The sequence below is a fragment of the Megalopta genalis genome, chromosome 4 (genome assembly GCF_051020955.1).
Source record: "Megalopta genalis isolate 19385.01 chromosome 4, iyMegGena1_principal, whole genome shotgun sequence".
Taxonomy (NCBI): domain Eukaryota; kingdom Metazoa; phylum Arthropoda; class Insecta; order Hymenoptera; family Halictidae; genus Megalopta; species Megalopta genalis.
The window spans coordinates 25,840,309-25,860,045 of NC_135016.1; the positions used below are offsets into that span (position 1 = coordinate 25,840,309).

Sequence of the window (19,737 nt, forward strand, 5' to 3'; positions counted from 1 at the left end):
GTACTATAAAGTATACTTAATGTGATATAACAATGTTCCAATTTCTTTATGATTATAAAGTACGTTTCATACTTACAATATTTATTTACAATATATGAGAAAAAATAATTCTTCCAAAATGAAATTAATATTTTGCTTATGTACAAATTATAGACATCTTATAAGATGCTTCATACAATCACAATAAATTTAATGTGTCATGCGAAATTTGTTCATAATAATATATTCTTTAACGTGCACCTACTATAATATTTGGAGATTTTGATCGCAAAGCATAAATTCCTCCTTGCAAGGAACATACACCCATAACTCCACACTTTACGAGAAAATCTGCAAACTACACAAAATTTGTTAATTAGAATACTTAATTACTTAAAATATAATATCATTATCAGGTATGTACCAAAGCATTATTTTGATCATGAGGCCCAATTATTACAACAATACTGTTTTTATTTTCTGCAATTGGTTTAGCCTGTGGTCCTAAAGTCTCAATTTGAGTTTGAGACAGTTGTACACTTGTAAATGGAATGTTAATACTTCCTGCTGCGGCACCTCGTTCAAACCTATGAAAATAGATCAATGAGTATGTGCAAAAGCGTTTATCAACCGAGTTCTCTTCTTTTATAAAAATATGATACTTACTGTATATTATTACGTATATCAACAATTATTAATCTCTCAGGATTATTGTCTAACAAATTTAAGAAGTCATCAACACAAATCCTTGGCATTCTTTCAGTGCCTGGTTCGAGCTCTGACCAATTCACATCCTATGAGGAGGCAATACAATGTTTTTAAATTTTGAATATTATGTAATATAATACATGTTTTATCATATAGATAAGTGAATTTTATACCTTTGGTTGATTAAACTGATGTTTTCTGTAAGTAATGCTAGCTGGCGTGTTTTGATACATTGCCATAGAATCTTTAACACATAATTCTATGTCTATTTCAGGAAGATCAGAAAATAACAGAATGCATTCGTTAAAACCCGAAGTTAAAAGAGAGTCACGTAACTGTTTCAATATTGCTAGACCAACTAGAAGTGGAAATGAAGAATCCCCTAGTAAAAGTTTGTCCCATAAATGTAGTATTTTGTGAAGCGGAAATACATCTATAAGAAAAATATTTTAATCAATATGTTAATAGAAAAATATTTCAACAACAGTTACAATATATAACTTACGTGAAAACATTGTTAAAAACCATGGTATAGCAAATAATTCTGGTACAAAGTTAATTGATCTGAGATGATTAGCCAATTGTGGGTCATGAAAAGCTATAATTTGCGAAAATTTTCCTAAATATTCTTGTATGATAGCAGAATTATCTTTTAAAAAGAACTTATGAAGATATTTTGGTATGAATGCAGACAAGCATTCGAATGCTCTAGCTGCAAAGAGTGTAGTATGCATTAAATATGTAGAAGAAAAATATTGAATATAATATATATTTAATCTTTTACCTTCGTTATTAAAGTTAAGGTATAGAAAAGGAGCTGTTAAAGAATCTAATCCTTGCCAATAAACATAATGAGGATTGTTTCGTACCCATGCTTTTAATAATCTTTGCAATCTTTCATGACCAGCACCAGATGATAATAATTCACTATATTGATGGCATCTTGGTATATCCACTTCTATCTAAGTAATTATTAATGTCCTTTACCACTGCAATGAATAGTGTAACATAATATTCATTCAAATTACCTGTCGATCTGTATGAGTGGGTGTTTCTTTATCAATCATATCGTAACGCTTTTGAATATCACCAGTAATGCCGAGTAATGCAGCCCAAACAGCTCCCCGAACAGGTGGTGGAATGTCTTTATGTGCTTCTTCTATAATTGCTTCTCTAGTAATTGGATAAACCTAAATTACAATGATTCATAAAATTTGTTATAAGTTACTAAAAACGTAAATATTTGTTCTTTATATTAAATTAATTATACATTCGCAGCATTTATTGTACTTGTAGAGAATAAAGTAGAAAATGTTCAAATGATATAAATACCTGAAGCAATCTATTATACAAAATAATTCTATAGAATTGATATTCAGTATCTCTCTCTCTAATAATCAGAGGTAATTGGGAGGTAGCATCTGTTAAATCTTCTTGAGACTGTACACGCATTCTATAACGAAAATTAAGAAAAAATTGACAATTTATGAACGAATAGAAATGGTTATTTTTGCTATACTTACTCATTTGTTAGCCATGGATAATTTGCTATGTATGGAATATGAGATAATCGTTGCCTAAGTGTATCGAGAGGAACTTTGATGACACGTAAATCAAGTAAGCTAGCAGTGTCTCTGTGTCCAAACATTTGACCCAAAAGTATAACTAGACTAAAAAGAATAGTTAATTAATCATTTTTCGTATCATATATGTTCTTTGGAATATATTTACAAAATTTTTGTGAGTACTTTGGAATAGATAAGATAGGTGGCCTTGATCTAATAAGTCCTTGCTTTTTGAGTTCTACTGTAATGTCGCCACCTGCCAGTTGCCATAAATAATACAATTCATCCATTTTTCGAACAATAACATTTTTGTAAAGATTTTCTTGCTTCTCCTTTTCATCCTTTATTAAAAATTCTTCAAATATTGGCAATTTTAATAATTCCTCAGGTATTTTACGTTTTGAGGGATGAATTTGAAGGCAAGAATCTATAAATTCCTTCACTTTGACAGGTAACTCCTGCGATAATGAGTTAGAAATATGTTATAAGAATAAAAAATTGTAACAAAGTACTAGCAAAAATAACAACCATATAATTGTTGTAGCAATTATTTTCTCTTGCCAGACGTTCAAATACAGAAGTTTCACAGTGTATCAAACTAAGAACTTTCCTCAAGCATTGAGATAATTTCACACCTGGCCATATTGGTCCCTTTAATAATAACTCTGCAATAATCATACCCAAAGACCAAGAATCTACTTTCAAACTACTAATGCCTGAACTTAAAAAGACTTCAGGTGCAGTATACTTTGGATGACTAGAAAAAAAAAAAGAAATTACATTTGATGTATATTATTTAAATGTAAATTATATTTAAAGTAAATACCCTATAGGAAAAGAAACATGTTTTCCACAGTCCGTCATATAATATAAACCATAATTATACAACTGTACGTGTCCACTTTTATTGATGAGTATGTTTTCAGGACTTAAATGTCTATGTACTAAACCTAATGTATTCATGTACTGTAAACCCAATAAGCATTGGAATGCTATTTTCATAATATCATCTGTATTTAAATTTTCCTTATAGCTTAATGGATCTCCATTGTATTCTGTCACTACAACTATCCTTTCTATAAAATAAATTAAATTACATCATATTAATATACCTTATCGAATTTCATAAAATTTAATTCCAATGTATAATTTATAAATGTAATTACCATGTTTACTCCTTATTATATCAAGATAAGTTGATAAATTTGGATGATGAATAATTTTCAAGAACTGAGATTTCCCGTATATAGTTATCGAATTTGGTGTAAGAGGTAAACCATTACTACCGCATACTTCAATCGGGTGGCTCTGTGCAAAAAATGTCATTCCGCCAAAACAGCGTTCCTCATTTTCTAAGAGTGCTGGACACATTTCTAATTTTAAAGTAAACACCAATATTAGAAAATAATACGAATGAAATAGTGACTTGTTAATTTGATAAATTTGCAAACATAAAGCTTTTAAAGATTTTAATACAAAGAAATCTTCTTAAGTTACGTTAAAAATCGAAAAAAGAAAATACAAATCATATATACTTACTCAATTTGTTAATATATACACATATGTATCTATGATTTCAAAACATAGATGGGTAAAAATTATTTCTCCCTCCCATTAACCTCGATGTTGTGTATATGATAACTACTAACTGTCATAGAGAGATACATACACCCTAAATTTTATTAGGCTCACAATTCCTCATAATTAAATTTATTTATTTACTTATGTTTTCCTTATAACAATAAATCTCATAGCATTCGCTACTAGAATAATTTGACAGCTCTCTGTTTATGTCATGAAACAAGATCTCAAATTACTTGACCAGATATGAAAGTCGAGTGCGCAGGGAATCCAGCACAGTGGCGTGGTGCGTCTACTGGGTGAACATCGTAATTCTGAATCCACGCCGCTGTGCGGGATTTTCTGCTTATGCGTTGCCTTGCGTAGTTGATTTTCTTGATTGTACATACTGGCCATGATCCAAGCAGTGTTGCCAGAGAATTGATGATGCGAGGGGAATCTCTTTGCCCTCCCCTTTTCCTGTGGCATAGGATATTGTCCACGCAATCGTTGACAAATTGAAGTTGAAGTAATAGAGGGGATACGTAGCAATAGCAGCACTACTAGATCATCACGGATGATACGTAGATCAGCTTTTTGACCATTACGCATCTTCACCACTTCGGTATCCTCGTATTCAAAACTCTCTGTCTCTCTGCTTATGGACCATTGAGGGAGATGCGACGACTGGAGAGTCCCAAGCGCCATCAATTCCCTGGCATCACTGGGCCCAAGTCAACTCAAAACTATTTAACTTCCGTAATGTAGCTGTAAAGTACACTACTTTATAACCATAGTCCTGTGATACCCTTGTTCCCTTATGCCATGCCGTCACACAAGGCACCGTTCTTCAAGTCCATATACTGCAGCACAGAAATTTCGTTTCTACCTTACAGAATAGCCTCTAAAAACACAATGTAGAATGTTGCCGCGTGAGTTAAAAGAAACTGAAATGATGTTAAATTTATATTTTCATACATATTTTATTTAAACAGCAACGATTTAAATATTGTCAAAAAACCTTTAGAAAATATCTATTATTTCAAATAATATAATTTATTTTTACGAGATTACATATAATCGAACAAATTTAAACAGAAATGAAGAGAATAATAAAGAAGACGAAAACATAATAGCTTAAAATTGAACCTACATATTGCAAAAGTATAAAGCACACAATTAAATTCTAATAAGATTCAATAAACCAAGGATAATAACAGATTTTAGAAAGAAGTAAGAAAGTAAAAAAAAAGTCAGAGAACATATACATATACATATACATATGTCTATATTACAACCGAGGAGGTCTATATTACAACCGAGGAGGTCTATATTACCGATTGCCCAGGTCACGCGAGAAGGTTGTTGCTTTAGAGACCTGAAAGGGAGTCAGAACGAAGTCGGCATTGCCTTTGACTTTCTTTCTTACGAATATGCCGAATAATTATTGCGGACTAAAAGTGTGAATCAGAGAAAAAACCTCCGATTCACGAGGGACCAAAGCAGTGTAAAAGACTCTAATTCTTTTAGAGTTAGAAATATGATTAATATCACCACTGACTCCTCGTCACGATCGAGAAAAATTGACATATTTACTTTTCGGTACCAAAAGTTTATACAAATTTCTTCTATTAGCTGTGTTGTTCAGCACTCCCTCGGCTATTTAGCCATTTAATTTGTTAACAAAAATAACTAACGGAATTCGGGATACCGAGTTTCTGTTAAAGCATGAACATGTCGATGAATTGTTACTTCTCGTTTGTTTTAGGATCTGATGTTTAAACAAGAATAAGTAACCGAATCCGGGATACAGAGAAACGTTTGAAGCCCGCAGCTGCAGCTTTCGATGTCTGGATCTGCTTGCAAAACTGACTCGTTTCCTTATATGTGTCTCGTGCAACTAATAAATGAAACAAACATATGAAACAATCTGCTCGTTATCCTATCGTTGTGCCATGAGCGAGATCAGAAGCGAGCGGAAAATCTGTCTAGGTTATTGCGAAGTGCAAACACTGAAGCAATCTTTTGTGCACACCTATATACGTTGTCCTACGTATATATGTACAGAGAACATATGTATAAAACGTGTATAGGAGATATACGTTAAAAGACATTACTAAGTGAGTTAACTTTCGAGAACGAGCGTGAAAGGTGTCAACGAAAGGAGGTCTCGCTACGCGATCGACATGGATACATCATTTTGTGCACCGTCGAAGTATAAAGGTTCGAGGTCTATTATATCATGTCACGTAATATTAAGTATCATAATTGCCACAGTCATTAAATTCGCTGTTATCTTGCTGTCGAGCATCGATATATCTTATGATCTCTGTGGTTCCACCGAAGATACGCCTAGTTATGGACCAAATAAATTCTGTCAGATACGCACGATATCATACCGCGAAATGCATCGAAAATTCTAATTACTCGTTTAAGAGTCTCCTTACTTCGTTGCTTTGATCATAAGACAATTTTGAGGAATTTTTTGAAGGGAGGGCATTGGGTATTGTACCTTCAAATTTGGCACACTTTATTAACTAACGTTTGAAAAATGTACACAAATTTTTTAGGCAATAACAATAATATATGTCAAACTTGCCGCAGCAGAAGTAAACGCGCTTGAAAGAAGTTTATTGCTGGCAAACATGATTCTAATTGTTCAGGTCTAAAAATTACAAAGTATTAAAAAGCTATAAAATATTTCTTAATCTATTGGGTTAGCCACTTTCGTTTTTCTTTTTAGCATAGTGATATGCTATCGTATAAATTGAAAAATACGAAAATTAATAATTAATAATAATTTTTATTAATAATAATAAAATATAGTAATAATAGAGGCTAAAATAATATTTTCAGAGTATAAAAGTGTTCAGGGAAATCGCCTGCATTTGTTATTGTTGCCAGTATAGAGAAAATTGAATATTTGTTACAGCTACAGGTGATGCTTGCTAAGTTAGTGATTAAAAAATATTCTTAGAATACATAAACATTTAGGAAATTCTTTTACATCTATCATGCAGAGAAAGTTTATTTACAGTTGAAAATAAGTAGAACAAATTATTCTTGTTTCTTTCGACGTAAGGTACAATTAGAAACTAGGTACAATAAACATTAGAATTATCATCCGTAGGTAATTGCGGCGAACAGCTTGCGCGTTTTGCCATTGCACGGATTGGCGCTATCCGAGCTGTTTGAAGGCAACAGAAAATTCGTACCAAAATTTACATTGCTCCTTATGGAAGAATCGGCACGAATCATTTATTCGAATACTCAATATTTAATGATAAAACGTAAAATCCTTTATAAATAATTCTTTCTAACTCGAATGTGTAGAAAGTTATAAGTAGAGTGCTAGAGATTTATTCTGAGCTTCCAGTAATAAAAATTCACACATTATGTCCGCGATGTAACAAAATTAAAATTTAAAGAAGAACTCTATTACTTATCTAGGGACTGATTCGCGTCGAATTTAACATTGTATCTTGCGGCGATAGCGGTAAGAATCGTCTGTCCTCCATATTTGCAATATCAAATAAATTTTTTTGCATAATATAGTTGCAAGAGAGTTTTCTAAACATTTCTGTCTCCTCAGAATATTTTTTACAGTTTTGAATACACTCCTATTTTCTTCTTTATTACTATTTCTTATTGGAAATGGAAACGGGTTCAAGTCTAGGCAAAATTGTTTAACGTTTCGTAATGTATAATTTTTAATTCTTTGATTTTACTTTCGAGACTTCTCTCAGTAAACTATGTTACGAACAATAGACTATGCTATGGTTCAGCTTAATCGTTGTACCATGAGCGAGATCAAAAGCGAGCGGAAAATCTGTCTAGGTTATTGCGAAGTGCACATTTGCAATACTAAATAAAATTTTTTGCATAATATAGTTGCAAGAGAGTTTTCTAAACATTTCTGTCTCCTCAGAATATTTTTTACTGTTTTAAATACACTCCTATTTTCTTCTTTATTATTATTTCTTATTAGAAATAGAAACGGATTCAAGTGTGGAAAAAATTGTTTAACGTTTCGTAAAGTATAATTATTAATTCTTTGATTTTACTTTCGAGACTTCTCGCAGTGAACTATGTTACGAACAATAGACTATGCTATGGTACAGCTTAAGTTTTCTCAACGACTTTTAAATATCAGTCGTTTCAGATGAAGCAATATAAGATAAAAGTATTCCAGGATTGTATTGTGCTATCTTAAATCAAGAGTAGCAGAAGATTCGATATTATACTCTTGCGCAATATTATTGTTATTCTTGCATTTTTTCCAAGCGACCCTTGACATTCAAATGGTCAGACCAAGCAAAATAGGCTTGCCGTTTAACCTGTTATATTTGAATCAAAACCGATTAGCAGAGGGAATACAATTATAGTTTCATTGAATAATAGCACTTTATTGTACTTCGGTCTGTGTGTTGTCACCCGATGTGCGAACATTAGTATTCAGAAGAGTAGCTCCGTCTCTCGTGTGTCGGTTAGTTACGGGAAATTATTCGAATGGTATAACCAAAAGTGATTTTATAATTTAATTAGTAGCTGCGTTTTTTTTTACTCAAATTTTACTCAAACATATTATTGCCTCGTATCAGCTATATCGTGCGAAAACATATTCGAAGAAAATAAGCGATGGATCGTGAAAGTAGAAGCTTCGAGCTTTAGAATGATCATGCTAAAGCATTCTTGTACGATCTTGTTTACAAAATTATAACATTTCGCGAATCTCTAGTGAACAGACTAATTGCCAGAAGAATACCGGTCGTCATCTTTAAAGCGAATTTTTACTGAATTAAATATAATATATAATTTGTGCGAATTAATGATATATTTGGTTCAACGTTTACCGCGTTGGCTATACGAACAAAATTGTTATCGACCTAACGAGCAGAAATCCAGCTCTCCCTCGATTTCTTGGCGGTAATGGGATGGCGATTGATAAGGAATCGATTTCTGCTGGTCACTGTCTGGCTATCGTATAAATATAAAACCACCACCAGACGAGCATCATCGTCAGTTGTTGTGACACAATTGTCACAGAATCTTTTCCAGGGTTCATAACTAATCTTTGCGCTATAAGAATGGTGCACGTGAATGCCGCGGTAGTCCTGTTGTTGCTTTTCGTGATCGGCCTGTCGGTCGGGCTTGCGGTTAGCGCTACAACCTTCAAAGGAAGCGATGTCCTTGACACAGTACCAATTATCGACGGGTAAGTTGCCCTGTACATTACGTCAGATTGATAAAAATTCGGAATGCGCGCTGATAACAGCTAAATCGCGTTCGAGAACAGATTAATCGCACGAAAATTTCGATGATCCGTTTGTTACCGTGATCTGGATCACGTGCTTTCACGATTCAGGCATCAACGTTCCAATAGAATCGAAAACACGGTTTCATTCACGACCACGTTAATCCGTTCAGTGTTCGCTAAATAGACAAAAAAATATAGTGAAAGGAATATCCACTTTTCACATTATTTGTATGGTTTCATGTTATAAATTGTACCATTCGTAATTTGTATAATTATTTCGAAATTATATAATGTTTATGACAGATAACGTTTCTCATTAATACGATAATTTAAATAATGCGGTTCTAGCCCGTACGACGTACGCATTAAACACTTAAAGGATTAACATCGACCGATGCATAAAAGTATCTTTGACCATAAATGTTCTGAATAAGAGCTTAGAGCTAACGGACTAGTGCCGCTTTCCGGTCATTTTTAAGCCACAAATATCAACAGTTTTCCCACATGCGCTATTTTACTATTGCTAGAAGTGAATAGTGTATAAATACGTAATATATAATATGATAGTATATAAATAATATATTATATAATTATTATATATTATATATATATAATAATATATATATAATATATATATAATAATATATATATAATATATATATAATAATATATATATAATATTAACCGATATATTTATATAATAATATAAATATATTGGTTAAAGTGAATGAAAGGTGAGTGGCCCGTGGATGTTGACCTTTATACATGCCTGCAATCGTGAATTGATTAATGTTTCGAGCTGAATTGGAGTCAGCTTGTTGTACAGCTGAAGACTGTTAAACCGTCATAGTTTTCGTTGAAATGCGAAATATTGTCCACTGTTCGCTATACTAATAAGATACAACGTAATACAATTGATCGATAAAACACGTAAAGTACAGGAGCTTTCTATGATTTATGACATTTAGTTTAGCAGTCTCGATGTTATCTCAGCTACGTTCCGTTCCATTCGTATTCTTATCGTAATATCGGCTGTATATACAATCGGCTACTGCTATCGTTTGACAAATTAATTGGCTACTCTTTTACAATAAACGATAACATCGAGCAATCGAATCGAGCGATTCCATCACGATAGAAATTAATTACTTTCCCCGATGATAATCGCAAAAGTTAAATCTGAAATAGTCCGACGAAATTGATGCGTTGATTGTCGTGTTCGTAATTGTGGATATATATAATGCCAAAAAACGATCAGATTTTTATCTTACCTAAAGGATTTTCTGTGTTATCAAGTAATTTGACACAGATAGGAAATCAGCAGGTACTTCGCACGTTTCGTTAATCACGTTCCATCGATAAAGCAATTCTCTTCGCCGCTCTGTTGCAGACACAACGACTTACCCTACAATTTATATGCGAAACTGAACAACAGGTTAACGGACTTCAAGTTCGATAATGATCTGACCAACGATAGTAAATGGGGCGGACACGCTTGCAGATCGTGTTTTACGGATCTTCCGCGGTTGAGAGCTGGAAAAGTGGGCGGTCAAGTGAGTAATAAAATATGGCTAGAAATGTGATAAGCTTCAACAGCAAACGCGTGCTCGCAAAGCTCGATTATTCGGTTCAATTGTTTAACGTTACAATGACCGAACTGCGAAACTTTATGTAAATTTCTGTTCTCGCATATTATCTTATAACAAGCAAAATAAGTGACACGATTCTTTGAGAAACTTTTGAAAAAAAAAACAAAAGAAAAAGTGTTTATTCAAACACTTTTGAATAAATGTGCGTTGATGAATATTGCTCGATCGATACCTTAAAAATTGAAGGCGATTAAAAGATGAACGATTTGAAAATTCGTAATTAAACAGAAAATTTAAAAAAAACCGTCAAGCGGATATAAAAAGACACAGAAAGAAACTCCAATTTTGTCGTCTATTATAATTCCAAAATTCACGGACCAGAGATTGCCATTGTTATTGAACAATTTTGTTAATACTAAATCTATCAAGTCAGTCATAATAATATGTTGTTGAAATCATAAAAATTGTTTCGTAGGAAATAATTGAATAAATTTCTTAGTCCAATCGTTTATTACGATCAGTATGGAGAAATGTCTGAATATATAATATTTTAAATAATATAGATAATAAATATTTTAAATAATATATATAATATTTTCAATAATATAAGAAAATAATAATATTTTCTTGTGATCGTTAAGATTACGAAACAACACGCGTCAGTCACTTTTGGTACTCGTTAAAAATCTTGTAAATCGTCTATCCTCTATTTAGAAAGAACCGTTTATTAAAGATTTAGGTATAATCGCCAGATACCATTGTTTTGCAACAAATAATTCGATAATTGTACGACCTACTCGGAGTGCGTTGCATCGATAGCGCGATGATTGTGACGCATGTTAATTATAGTTCTGGGCTGCGTACGTTTCGTGTAACTCCCACTACAAAGATGCGGTGCAATTGACACTGCGGCAAATCGATGTCATCAAGAGGCTGGTCGAGAAATACCCGAACGACCTGCAATTCGTGACCGAGGCGAAGAACATCGAGGAAGCATGGGGAAATGGAAAGATTGCGTCCATGATCGGCGTCGAAGGTGGTCACTCCATCGACTCCAGTTTGGCGGTTCTTAGGCTCTATTACGAGCTCGGTGTTCGTTATCTCACCTTGACACACATATGCAACACACCATGGTAAGTCAAAACGATTGTTAAACGATGGCATGCGATTTTAAAAGTAAGTAGAGATTAACCTTTGACGTTAAGCGATTTACAGTAATGTCTCCCAAAAACTGACGCTCAGATTGTGCACAAAAATGGACAATTTGGGAACACGAGATACGATTATACGAGCATTGCGGTTTCTTTTTATAGTTGTTGACAACCGATAATTATGAAAACGAGCCGCAAGGCTCTAATAAGCGTATCTTCTCTTCCAAAATTGTCCATTTTTGTGGACAGTCTGAGCGTCAATTAGAGAGACATTACTGTATCTGGCTTTTGTAAATAACTAACTTTGAACACAAAACTGTTCAGTTAACGCTCTTCAATGACTACAGTAAATTCTCCCCAATTGTCCTTCAGCATACAAATAATAATGGACAATGTAGGAAGAGGAGATACGATTATTCGAACCTTGCGGTTTCTTTTTATAGTTGTTGGCAATCGATAATTATAAAAACGAGCCGCAAGGCTCTAATAAGCGTATCTCCTCTTCCCAAATTGTCCATTTTTGTGTTCAATCTGAGCGTCAATTAGAGAGACATTACTGTATCTGGCTTTTGTAAATAACTAACTTCGAACACAAAATTGTTCAGTTAACGCTCTTCAATGACTACAGTAAATTCTCCCCAATTGTCCTTCAGCATACAAATAATAATGGACAATGTAGGAAGAAGAGATACGATTATTCGAGCCTTGCGTCACGTTTTTATAGTTGCCGATTGTCAACAACTATACAAACGAGCCGTACGGCTCGAATAATCGTATCCAATTTTCCCAAGTTCTCCACCTTTGTTTACAAATTGCGGACCTGTACCTTGGAAACAAGCAAGTTCGAAAATTTTAGTCATTACTATCTAAGAGAAATGAACTACCTAATTTTCAAATTAAATAATGATATTGTTATATTTTATCAGGGCGGACGCATCGCCGGTGAAAAATGGTTCTGTCTACAATCTTACGAGCTTTGGAGAAGTGGGTTGAAAATCTTTGTATTTTAACACTCGCATGACGGAGCTCGGGTTCATTTGGACCCTGAGTACAGTATTATTATTCTATCTAGTTTCTGACAATTAATTTCCATTTTCACATGTTTTAAGGTCTATAGAACAACCAGCGTGTTTAGAATGTTTCCAAATATCCTTCATAAATGACCCTAGGCATAGCAGTTACGTTTTTGTCGATAAGCTCCGCCGTTCGAGTGCTAAGATAATTATATTTTCTAGTTTCTATATAATAAGTACATTGATATATTTTTTAAAATTTAATGTAGGAAATCGTCTTCGAAATGAACCGCCTCGGAATGCTAGTCGATTTGTCGCACGTATCTCACAACGTTATGAGAAGAGTACTTGAAGTTACAAAAGCACCCATAATGTTCTCTCATTCGTCAGCCTTCAGCGTTTGCGAGAATTATCGTAACGTTCCTGACGACGTGCTTCGAAGTGTCGTGAGTCTCCTTCTTAATTGCATTAGCGAATTAATTGTCCCCAATTGTATGAAACTAATACTCTTTGGTATATTTTCAGAAAGAAAACAACGGCATCGTAATGGTGAACTTTTACTCGGGTTTCGTGAATTGCAACTCGTCGAGAAACGCAACGATGCAAGATGTGATCGGTACGAACGATCGTAATAATTATACTTTATGTAGATTAGAAATTTTGGAGCCTGTTTTTTGGATAAAGGTTTGAACTTTCTTTTCACAGACCACATTAACTACATCCGTAATTTTATCGGACCCGATCACGTCGGCATTGGCGCCGACTATGATGGCGTAAGCACGTGAGTGTTGCATCGAGTAACGAAACGAGTGAAACATTCGCACGAGGAGAGACTAAAATCAGTAAAAATATTTCAGGATGCCTGAAGGCTTGGAGGACGTTTCCAAATACACAAACTTATTCGATCGCCTCTATGAAAGTGACGTGAATCCTCGATGGACCAAAGCGGATCTTGAAAAACTCGCTGGAAAGAATTTGATCCGCGTATTCAAAGGCGTGGAAGCGGTAAATAGAGAAACTTTTACGTATTTACTATCGCAATGACTCCGTGCAGTTAAAATACTGAAGACATTTAATGTAAAGCACAAGGACAAAACGAAATTTTTGGAACATTTTATAACATTCGTGTAAACGCTGCCTCTTTAACAGCTTTAGAAGATCGTACAAATATCCTATAATATATAAATATTATATATATATATAATATATATTATAATAATATATATATATTATTATAATATAATCATAATTAATATATATTATAAATATTATATATATATTACTTATTACAGGTGAGAGATTCGTTAAAGACAATAACGCCTAGGGACGATATCATAGATGGACTGGAGTTATACAAGGCTCAAGCGGATTCGCATTTAAAACCAGGCTTATGTAACACCGCGATTGAGTGAGTACTTTCTCAATTGATAAATTGAGAATCTTTTGATGCGTTCACACTTTTATTTATTAATTCACATAATTTTTTATATAGATGGAAAGGACTTAATGTTTCCTCGAGTGATACCGCAGAATAATTAGACTGTTTGGAATTTATTTAAACAATGTAACATCGTGCAAGGTTTTGCTAACGAAGCGTTTATTATTCTAGTTGTTTACATTGAAATGAGATCCAAGCGTTGTTAATAAAAACAGAGAACACTTAATGTGATCATTGCAAGCTTTAACATCCTTTGCACACATTTATTTGTTCTCACAGTATTTTATCGTGATAATCAATCGATTAATCATCCTCGCATGTGAATACAATCCTTCTTAATGTAGAACATAGTTTCGTAAGATAAGTTTGTTTACAATGTACAATTATTTTTCAATATTCTTATATACATAAAACAACAAAAGAAAAGCAATCTATCAATTTCGTTCGACTCGTTGAAACATAATGGCAAATTCCATGTTTTTGTAAGTCTTTTAAAGTATAAATTATATTATTGTAAACGGATATACACTTGTGGTAACATCCACGATCAAACGACTTCTCTCGAATTCTGTATCGAATTTATGTATGCGACGATCTTGTTCCTGGAATTCGATTAATAATTACGAAATTTTCTCATTTTATAAATCATAATAATTACGAGATTCTATTTACTACCAACCATTGACTTTTCCTTACGAATGGGTACACTTTGGGCGTCTCGAAGCCATTGAAAGAAGTACAAACGGCAATACTGTATGCACCCATGTCTCCCCAGATCAACCAGTTGCCGATATCCAGTTCGGGTAGCATCACATTCTTTAGTATACAGTCCAGCGCGTCGCATGTCGGTCCCCACAGAAATGAGGAAAATGTTTTTTCACTTGTTGGCTAAAATAATAATGGATTTTTTATATTGGAAGCATCTTCCTGTCGAATATTAGCTCCTCCGCTATCGGTAGCCTAGTAACAAACTCCATAATTACCCTGCTATGCCTGAAGGAAGCTTAATAATTTTAATCATTAGATAGATTCTGACAGATTATATCGCACAGGACAGTTTGTTGCTTTACGAGGGGAATAGCCACAGCACTTGAACAGTTGAAAATATCAAATAATACCAGTACCTTATTCAAAGGAATCGGAACTCTCGCTTTTAATTTCAAGAGCTCTTCTATAAAAGAACTGTAAACACCGCAATTCACGTAGTACGCTCTCATCTCTTTCTCATTCCATGAGATGAGCTTTCTCGAATGCAAGTACGATGCTATGGTAAAAGCTGATGTCACGAAATATCTTCCTGGCTCGCTGATAATCTGAACGCTAGGGTCCAAGTCCTTAATGGCTTCGTTGACCACACTGGCAAGCTAAACACAATATGTTTTATTTATTACTTCCTCCAAAAATATGATTTACGCGTTTTCAACATTCCAGATCTAAAAGAACGTAACCGAGAACCTTCAAAATGTGATAATATGTAAATAATATAATAATAAAATTATTATAATATATATATATATATATTTTTTTAAGGTTCTCAGTTACGTTCTTTATTACATATTATTTACATATTATATTATTTTATTATTATATTATATATAATATATAATATTTTATTATTATTATATATATATATATATATATATATATATATATATGTGTGTGTAAATAATATAATAATAAAATAATATAATATGTAAATAAATATGTATTGTATATTCTGAAAAAAGATCAACGGTGCACCTCTACGATATGACTCCAGTAAAATCTTCTACATCCTGGAAAAATAGAACTCATCGGTGCAATAACAAAATTTAACAAGGAAAATCATCGTTTTCAAGATGGTTCTTTTAGATATGTGATGACCGTTACTTTATTGACGATCGCATAGCGAGTACCATTTATCAGTACAGTAATCTCTCCCTTACTGACGCTCAGGTTGTGTACAGAAATGGACAATTTGGGAAGAGGAGATACGATTATTCGAACCTCGCGACTCGTTTTTATAGTTGTTGACAATCGATAACCATAAAAAACGAGCCACAAGGCTCGAACAATCGTATCTCCTCTTCGCAAATTGTCCACTTTTGTGGACAATCTGAGCGTCAATTAGGGAGACATTACCGTATCTGGCTTTTGTAAATAACTAACTTCGAACACAAAATTGTTCAGTTAACGCTCTTCAATGATTTTCAGTAAATTCTCCCCAATTGTTCTTTAGCATACAAATAATAATTGTATCCAGTCTTCCCAAGTTGTCCATTTTTGTGCACAATCTGAGCATCAATTAGGGAGACATTACTGTAACAAGAAATTGAATGGTCGGATAAGAAAATTATTGCGTAGAAAGATTATAACTTAAACATCGTATAAATTGTTTCTAACGTAAAAATATAGATGCAGAATGATAAGCACAACATAAACTTTTATAAATAGTCCGACACAGAGAACAGAGGTCTTCTTAACACCGGGCTAAAAGGCAATTAAATAGTCTGTTTCGATGAAGAATAAGCAATCTCACGTCGTCGAGTCGGAATCCAGATTCGCCAGGAAATCCTCCGCCAATGTCGATCATCTCGATTTGAACGCCGATCGATTTTGCAACAGCGATCAGCCGTTTGCAGGCCTCGATGCCCCTGCCATAAGCGTCAGCTTCTCCGCAGGGACTTCCCACGTGGAAGCTGATCCCGTGCAAAGTCAAACCGAGATTCTTGGTCAGCCGAATCAAGCGGGTGGCTTCCTCGCCCGGGTCACAGCCAAATTTCATTCCCAAGCACACGTCCGAGTTCTTGGCGTCGCATCGGATTCGAATCACTATTCTGGGAGCAAAAGAGGAAATAGAATACGCAGAAAAATCGGTGACGCGTAACCGACCTCGCTTCCGGGAATATTTCTTTTATCTTCAGAAGCTCGTCCTCGCTGTCAACGGTCAATCTATCGACATTCACTTGCTTCGAGAATCTTATGTGAGAGGGTACCTTCGTTGGATTCGCAAAGATGATCCGACTCGCCGGTATCCCGAGCACGATCAAATCCTTTATCTCTTTCTGTTTTGGACAATTGAACATTTTGATCGTTCACAATACAGCAAATTCACCCTGATCGACGCTCAAATTGTACACACAAAAATGGACAATTTTGGAAGAGCAGTTACGATCATGCAAGCGTTGCGGCTCGTTATAGTTCGTAGTTGTTGAGAATCGATGACTATAAAAACGAGCCGCAAGGCTCGAATAATCGTATCACCTCTTTCCAAATTGTCCATTTTTGTGTAATAATCTGAGGGTCAATTGAGGAGAATTTACTGCATCGGTTTGAGGTGATAAAGACTTTTTGGTACCTCGGAAGCGCAATCGAAGCCTGCGTTTAGGCTCGCCAGAGCCTTAATTACCGTCGGATCCGGGTTGCATTTCATGGCTGCAATCGAATCAGAAGTTTAAAGCTTCTTCGGATTTGTCGACCGAATAACATTTTCTTTGCATAAAAAATGTATAGAAAGTTAACATACTCCGAAAGTCAGCTATAAATACCTAGCTAAGTGTTTAGAGATTCTAGATTCTAGGATTTACAGATTCTATAGACACTTTCCACATCCATGGCAGCGTTTTAAATTACGTGGTAAATTACCATCGAGACTTAAGCAATTAATGGATGACTAAAAATTTTCTACGTGAATTGTGAAAAGTAAGAGTTATGGAAATTTATTTTTGCTCTTAACTTATTGAAAAGAATGCAGAACTATTCTCAAAGTTTTCTTATTTATTTACTGTACAAATAACGACGATATCTAACAATAAGACCTATGCTAAAATGCATTACACTTACGTGCATTGTTCGGATGCATTAAATATAAATAGAACAAAATAATTATTGCATAATAAATATATAAAAAAAAAGTCAACAATTATGATTATAAAGTATATATGCACCGTAATATGGAATGACTCGTGGTATTTTCTCAGTCCAGTCTTTATATTTTTGCACCACATCAGCAATGTCCAGGATATAAAATGGTTTATCATCGTTCGTCGTCTTGATTATGGTTCTTATTATGTCAACATCGTCCAGCGTGTCTTCAATTAATTTCACGTCATCCACAGTCAAACGATACATACCGATTGATTTAAACTGAGCAGAAACGCGATCCTCATAAACTGTGCAACACTAAAAATAACAAATAGACTCGGGTCTATCAGAAATGTCTACAATAAGATCATCTCGTTATACGTATAGTCTGAGTTCGCAAATTTGTTTTATGATAACGTGTTTTCACTGAAAAAAAAATAGATCAACGAATTATGACACACTTAGCTATTATTTCTGATAATACACTGTATCATTGCTCCAGTGATATGAAGAAAATAATAAATTTTGAATAATAGATAGTTAGTTGCAATATATTAACGATTATAGAACAAATGAAACGAGTTCCAAATTACTTTTATATAATTATGGAACATTTAAATTACCTCTTCACAATAAATACAATTCGAATCGATACGCGGCGTTAGATAGTGGCGGTTATATACGCTTTGTTGCATCGTTTTATCAGCTGATGTAACAAACAATGATGTATGGCTGTTACTCGCTAAACTCCCATGTTTGCCATGTTTACTCCATAATGCAGGTTTTAACAACAATAATTCGTAAACGATAACTCGCGAAACGTTTATTGTGCACGAGATTACCTTGACTGATATCGTAATTAGCTGACTCACATATAATAAATACGTATATTGTATATTAAATAGAAAATGTTGGTTTTATAATTGTTGTTTTTGTATCGTTTAAAACAATAAGGAAGTCCATTATAGTAAACGAAAATAGTTCGAATACCACGATGAAACTATTACTGTGGTAATACCTTTAGACACACTTCTCTCGTAATAATAATCAAATCTAGAATGTTATTCAATAATCTACCTATATCCCTAGTAACAATCTACCCCATCCAATAATTCAATAAATAAGGGACTTTATTTATTATAGCTGAATTTATTAATAAGACAGACGTAATCTGAATTTATATATATCAAAGAGAAAGTAGATACTTCTGCAATTCAATGTAGTTCACAATAAATCTGTGTAATTTAGTAATAAAAATTATAATTTGAAAACAATAGGCTATCTGCTTGACAATTATGCAATGTGGTTGCTCTCATTCAGGGGCACACCTACGAGAAATTTTTCAAATGTATATATATATATACATTTTCTGAACTATCCCGATAAAGAGATAATTTATTTAATCTATAGTTTACGATCTAGTTTATAATCTAAAAGTGCGATTTCTAATTTACTGAACTGTGCTAATGGGACGTATAATCGTATTCCGTTACTTATTTCAGTTAATGGCAATCCAATTTTAAATTTAACTGTTTCCATTTTCTTTTTGTCGAAGTTTATATTATAAATGGAAGCAATATGTTTTATATCAGAGATCTGGTTTTATTATTAACATCGAATTCTTCTTAACCCAC

General features: G+C 33.7%; 4 protein-coding genes and 1 long non-coding RNA gene across 8 annotated transcripts; 2 read left to right on the forward strand and 3 right to left on the reverse strand.

Annotated features, from left to right (window-relative positions):
• Positions 1-22: 22 nt before the first annotated feature.
• LOC117222995 (TBC domain-containing protein kinase-like protein) lies at positions 23-4,029 on the reverse strand. The gene is made up of 14 exons (XM_033475077.2): positions 3,792-4,029; positions 3,419-3,625; positions 3,079-3,328; positions 2,781-3,009; positions 2,436-2,710; positions 2,211-2,357; positions 2,020-2,140; positions 1,716-1,877; positions 1,472-1,649; positions 1,193-1,399; positions 861-1,120; positions 646-773; positions 404-566; positions 23-337 (listed from the first exon to the last, which is right to left on the reverse strand). Exons 2-14 carry the CDS (start codon positions 3,621-3,623, stop codon positions 230-232), a joined length of 2,433 nt encoding a protein of 810 aa, XP_033330968.2. The 5' UTR covers positions 3,624-3,625; positions 3,792-4,029; the 3' UTR covers positions 23-229.
• Positions 448-1,555, forward strand: LOC117223000 (uncharacterized). The gene is made up of 3 exons (XR_013033110.1): positions 448-586; positions 743-887; positions 962-1,555. It is a non-coding gene; the product is annotated as an uncharacterized LOC117223000 (long non-coding RNA).
• On the reverse strand, positions 3,899-4,940 carry LOC117222999 (uncharacterized). Its single transcript, XM_033475084.2, has 2 exons — positions 4,223-4,940; positions 3,899-4,036 (listed from the first exon to the last, which is right to left on the reverse strand). Exons 1-2 carry the CDS (start codon positions 4,518-4,520, stop codon positions 3,975-3,977), a joined length of 360 nt encoding a protein of 119 aa, XP_033330975.1. The 5' UTR covers positions 4,521-4,940; the 3' UTR covers positions 3,899-3,974.
• A 913-nt stretch (positions 4,941-5,853) lies between these two features.
• Positions 5,854-14,917, forward strand: LOC117222996 (dipeptidase 1). Of its 4 annotated transcripts, none has more exons than XM_076520811.1 (11): positions 5,854-6,035; positions 8,859-9,027; positions 10,460-10,622; positions 11,508-11,791; positions 12,736-12,793; positions 13,092-13,268; positions 13,348-13,438; positions 13,528-13,603; positions 13,680-13,827; positions 14,115-14,230; positions 14,315-14,917. In XM_076520811.1, the coding sequence occupies exons 1-11, from the start codon at positions 5,999-6,001 to the stop codon at positions 14,355-14,357; spliced, it is 1,362 nt and encodes a 453-aa protein (XP_076376926.1). In that variant the 5' UTR covers positions 5,854-5,998; the 3' UTR covers positions 14,358-14,917. The 4 variants fall into 4 exon arrangements, with proteins under 4 accessions (XP_076376926.1, XP_076376927.1, XP_076376929.1 ...); XM_076520812.1 differs by having other exon boundaries at positions 5,856-6,035; positions 8,871-9,027; XM_076520814.1 differs by lacking the exon at positions 5,854-6,035 and adding an exon at positions 8,230-8,324 and having other exon boundaries at positions 8,871-9,027.
• On the reverse strand, positions 14,403-18,981 carry LOC117222998 (ornithine decarboxylase 2). Its single transcript, XM_033475083.2, has 8 exons — positions 18,727-18,981; positions 18,187-18,421; positions 17,598-17,674; positions 17,132-17,304; positions 16,779-17,076; positions 15,385-15,624; positions 14,940-15,148; positions 14,403-14,862 (listed from the first exon to the last, which is right to left on the reverse strand). Exons 1-8 carry the CDS (start codon positions 18,796-18,798, stop codon positions 14,808-14,810), a joined length of 1,359 nt encoding a protein of 452 aa, XP_033330974.2. The 5' UTR covers positions 18,799-18,981; the 3' UTR covers positions 14,403-14,807.
• Positions 18,982-19,737: the final 756 nt, after the last annotated feature.